The 5,380-nt window shown below is 34.6% G+C and overlaps 1 protein-coding gene across 1 annotated transcript in view; it reads right to left on the bottom strand.

The window, feature by feature from the left end:
* LOC107724169 (uncharacterized) overlaps window positions 1-5,380 on the bottom strand; it is a 15,373-nt gene that overhangs the window by 7,293 nt on the left and 2,700 nt on the right. The window contains exon 2 of the mRNA XM_016532978.1: window positions 5,101-5,196. Coding sequence (XP_016388464.1) covers window positions 5,101-5,196 — 96 coding nt within the window. The remainder of the gene's footprint in view (window positions 1-5,100; window positions 5,197-5,380) is intronic.

The following is a 5,380-nucleotide window of genomic DNA, read 5'->3' as shown; positions in this document are numbered from 1 at the left end:
ATGGACTGTTTTACCGATGTCCTTACTACGTTTCTGGACCTGGGAACATTACGTTGCTGTCTATGGAGGGTCAGAGAGCTCTCAGATTTCATCAAAAATATCTTAATGTGTTCTGAAGATGAATGAAGGTATTACAGGTTTGGAACGACATGAGGGTGAGTAATTAATGACAGAATTTTCATTTTGGGTGAACTAACCCAATCCACACGGTTCTAGGGGTTAATAAAGGCCTTCTGAAGCAAATCGATATGTTTGTGTAAGAAAAATATCCATATTTAAAATTTTATAAACCGTAATCTGTAGCTTCCGCTAACTGTTTCTACGCACGTTCACGAGAGAGTGGTGTTCCAGCGGATGACGTAGGCGTAGAGTAAGCTCCCCATCACTTCGCTTCAGAAGTCATATACACCTAGAATGGCTTGAGGGTGAGTAAATCATGGGGTAATATTAATTTTTGGGTGAACTATCCCTTTAAATCAACAGAAAATGCATAATGTTGGGGAAAATAAAAGTATTGCAAAAAGAAAAATGCCTATATTTAATTGTTATATTCTGTGATCGTGACAAGAATTGTGATATTTTCTTTTTTTGTGAGACATTATAGTTGGTGAGAAAGTACAAAATGATTCCTTCAGTAATTTTGTTGACTAGATTAAAAATGTACACAAGTTTTCATCAGTCCAAATGGAAAAACTGTTTACAAATTGTGTTGGAAGCAATTAGTAGCAACACATTTGCCTTAATTTCATCAGTGCTGTCTGTGCAATACTTTGCAGAGACTATTCTGCACTGGATTGCAATGTAAAAATGTAACTGCAATGTAAAAAATGTAAAAGTTGCAAATAAAGATTATTGGAGTACGTTTTACAAGAAAATACTAATACTTAAAAATTTCACATTTAAGTCAATGTGTTACTTGATGTTTCTTTGTAATTAGTTGAGGGATTTACTACCAATTTCTGAGAGAAAATTGTTTCTACACCAAATTTTTCCAGTGTGATCGCTTTACAGATGTCTCTTACTAACTCCTAGGAGCGCAAAACAAGGTACAAATTAAAACTCTGTGTACTGGTTTCTGTGTGCCAAAACAAGCAGCCAAACGAATGAGAATTAAACAAAAAATTGCAAAAAAAAAATTTACAAAGGAGGAGTACACTTTATAATGTGTACATCTCTATGATAAGTCCTATATCGAAGCAAGTGTTGAGCACAAAGCGTGTTGATTTTTTTGCTAAAAATCCCAGGTTGATCTTTTTTTTTTCTTCAATGAGACAATCGCATACTCCATTTGATTACCTGAATCAGGTGTGTTTGATTAAAGAGACATGCAAAACGTGCAGTGTTGGGGTGCCTCCAGGACCAGGGTTGGGAACCACTGCATTAGAGAACCAAAACTGCAGATTTAAGGTCATATACAGTACATGTTTATTGAAATATGACTGAAACTGCAAGTATTTGTTGTGTGTGCAGTGTATTTTCTTAATTTTTTAATTAAAAGTATGCAGCTGTTAGCTTAGCAACATGCTAATGTAAGATTATAGAAATCCACTGTGAGGGTAACTTCTTTGAGCTCTTCAGATTAGTCACTTCAAATTTGATTGCTATAATGTCTTAGAAGATACCTGCCTATGTGGACAGTAGGTAAACACAGCAGACAGCTAGCTAGGTTTTGGAACAGAGCTAATGCTAATACAACACTACCTACACACATGCTAGTTTTCAATATATACTATAAGATTTAACAGCTCATTATGGATACATCTGTTATAAGATGTAAGAACCCTTGTGAAAAAGTGCACTTAATTATACTGAATGTGCATTTGTAGTGTACTTTGAAACTTTAAAGTGTATTTAAAAAAAAAAACTGTTCTTTCAGATAATATTTATGAAATAAAAAGTCAACTCCCTTAAGAAAATTAACTATGGTTTCACTACAAATAAAACATGGTTAATATAGTTGAACTATGATGACTACAAATTAACCTTGGCTTTGTTACACTTAACCATAGTTTAATCATGGGATCTGTAGTTATACAAATGGTAATCAATACGCCCAAAAAAAAAAAGTTTACTACACTTTTAATATAACAAAACTGCGGTTAATTTTCATAAGGGACTTTCGGGAGTCATATAATCATTCGTCGTAAAGAAGTATTTTAATGTGTAGGCTAACATAATGGAGCACATGTAAAGTACTTGATTATAATTTTAACTACAGTCAAAGTTAAAACATTTTAAATGTAATACATTGCCATTATCATCACATTAAATTACATACGACAAACACGTTTCAAATTAAAGTATATTTTCATTTTCCATAAATGCTTATCAGTACTTTCAGCAGAACAAGCAATAGTGAAATTACATATAAAGATGTACTAAATTCCTACAGAAGTAGGTCCAAAAAAATAAAAAATCTGTAATAGGTATGCTTTTTAAACAAATGCTAAAATGCAACTCATTTTCACAATGGAAGGCTTAGGAGAAAATCTTAAAAATAATGGGCGTGTCAATCCTAAATTTAAGACTCTTAAATTTTTGCTCGAAGAGTTATTTCACAAAGCATTTTAGCGCTAAAACTAGCTCCTAAATCTGTGAAATGTTAGGAGTAAGGAAGAGGACTCCAAAGTCACTAAGACCAAATCACAATCTATCCTCCCTGCTGAAAAAAAACAAAACAATACAAACCATCACAGAAATTCTAATGTTTCCACTACTAATACCATTATAAACATTACAAACCATCAACTTTTAACCATTAAAAAATTGATTAGGATTTAGTGGTTTTAACAAGCCACCTATAGAAGGTGACCAATTACCAGTAGAGACCAACAGGCACCATTACATTTACCATTAAAACCAGTAAAACCATAAAAAATTATGTGATGGTTTCTATTGTTTTTTTCAGCAGGGCTAATTTGGCTCTTGCCGGCAATCTGCCTCGAAAAGGCAAACGTTTTTGAAACACTCCGCATTTATTTGCACATATATGTTTTCCCAAGCAGCTTTTTTTGGTTTTGGAGGTTATCCCAACTCAAATTTTCCTTTGATTATATCCTTGTTTTCATTAACAAGTTGGGCAAGAAGCTTTTCTTCCTCCCATTTTGGTTTTCTTTTCCCATGCTATGAATTGTAACATTAAAAAGGAAATTTAACTGGGTGCTTTGAGTACCCAGAAAAAGCACTATATAAATGTAACAAATTCATTATTATTATATTTATTTAGAGTGCAGACATTCTTTAATTTTCAAATGAAAATCAAATGAGATGGCATATCTTTTGTTTGTTAATTGTGTAATCTGCAATAATTATCAATTAATAACTGTATAATTTATTAATATAATATTTTATATCAAAATAATAATATTATAAACAGGCATAGTCCATTTATGCAATATACAAAATTTTTTTAATTTTGAATTTCCAGCACAAGCACATGGTTCAGGTAGATTTTGAAAAAGTTTTTGAAAAAGTATCTTAAGTAAAACTCAGCGGTGCATTTATTTGATCAAAAATACAATAAACAGCAATATTGTGGAAATATTATTACAATTTTAAAAAACTGTCTTGTATTTTATTTCAAACAATATTGTGAAATATTATTACAGCTTAAAAAATACATAAATTTCAAAATGTAATTTATTCCGGTCATACAAAGCTGAATTTTCAGCATCATTACTCCAGTCTTCAGTGTCACATGATCCTTCAGAAATCATTCTAATATGCTGATTTGCTGCTCAAGAAACATTTTTTAATTATTATCAATGTTGAAAACAGTTGTTTCTCTTAATATTTTTGTGGAAAACATGTGGAAAGTATTTTTAAGGATTCTTTGAAAAAAGTTCAATAGAACAACATTTATTTGAAATAGCAATTTGTGACCATGTAAACATCTCTGATTTTACTTTTTTTATAAGTTTAATGTGTCCTGGCTGAACAAAACTATTTTCTTAAAATCTTAAAGGGCTCCTATAATGCAAAATCTTCTTTTACAGGTTGAACACAACCACCCTACAATGATAAAAATCCACCCACTCCTTATTTTAATCCCCATTAAACCAAATCAGTCTCACTAGGCCTGCCGTTTTGATTCTCTAAGCAATATGACATCACATTGTTTAGGCCTCGCCCACAGCCTTTGACTGACAGTCCTGCATTGCCATAGTTTCTCCCTTAGCGGTTGTACGCTGTCCTCCATTTTCTCTGCACTCGAGCAGCTGTAACGTCACCAATGTCTCGTAAGCAATCCGTTTGGATATAAGACTGAACATAAGAGTCTTCATTTTCTCCCAACAACTGAGCCACTGAGGACGCAGTGGATTACTTCTATTTTTCAAGGTAATGCGCCTCAAAATCTACCTAAATATGTATGTCTGCACAAATCATTTCACTCTAGACTGGTTTGTGAATGTCATGTCGTTACAGTGCTTAGCTAACATTTTAACTTTGATTAAGGAGACATGCAAAACGTGCAGTGTTGGGGTGCCTCCAGGACCAGGGTTGGGAACCACTGTTTTAACTGATCAGCGCCGCGCTGGTGAGATTAGTTCCCGCCGCACTGTCCGTTCGGTAGCGCTAGCAAACACGTCCTCCCTGCATTGTTGAGTCAGCGTGGCACGAACTCGGTAACATTGCGCTATTTCGTCCCACTTTCGGTGTGTTTGGCTTCCCATATGTACAGCTGAACACCGGCTCTCTCGCTCTCAGTCATGTTGCTTTTACCGGCTGTTTATTGCTGTAGGAATGCAAATGTCCGCTATGCCCTCTTCTGAAGATGGGGCGGGAAGAAGCAGCTCATTTGCATTTAAAGTGATACACACTAAAACAGCTCTTTTTAGATGCCCCAAAAATGACATTTTCCAGATGTTATAATAAATGATCTGTGGGGCATTTTGAGCTGAAACTTCACAGACACATTCTGGGGACACCCAAGAGCATTACATTATATTACATCTTGTAAAAAGGGGTATAATAGGTGCCCTTTAATGACCCCAACCTTTTGAATGGTAGTGCATTTTGCAATATATATCATGAAGAAAGAAAAAAAAACATTTTGGTCATACCACCCACCACTATCATATACACATCTTAACAGCCTACCTGGGGAAGTCCTCATCTTGCCACTCCTCCTTTAGCTCCACCCCTTCCATTCTCAGCCGCGCCTCTGTGGTAGCAACTGACTCCTGGTGCTCAAAACTGAAGGATAAAAAAAAAAAAAAACGAACCATTTGGCAGCCGTTTTGGTTTTAAAACAGCCCTAGTTCATAGCATGTTATTCACTCACTAAAAAAACCAATACGTCCGAGTTGAAAGAGTCCAGAAGTCCAAATCTGATACCGGCTGATAGTCATTCATCACAGAGCTACAAACTGCTAGTAAC

This window comes from Sinocyclocheilus rhinocerous, unplaced genomic scaffold (genome assembly GCF_001515625.1).
Source record: "Sinocyclocheilus rhinocerous isolate Xijiao unplaced genomic scaffold, SAMN03320098_v1.1 scaffold1116, whole genome shotgun sequence".
NCBI classification, from domain to species: domain Eukaryota; kingdom Metazoa; phylum Chordata; class Actinopteri; order Cypriniformes; family Cyprinidae; genus Sinocyclocheilus; species Sinocyclocheilus rhinocerous.
Note: the sequence above shows the minus strand (reverse complement) of the source record. Positions and strands in the feature narration are given on the sequence as shown.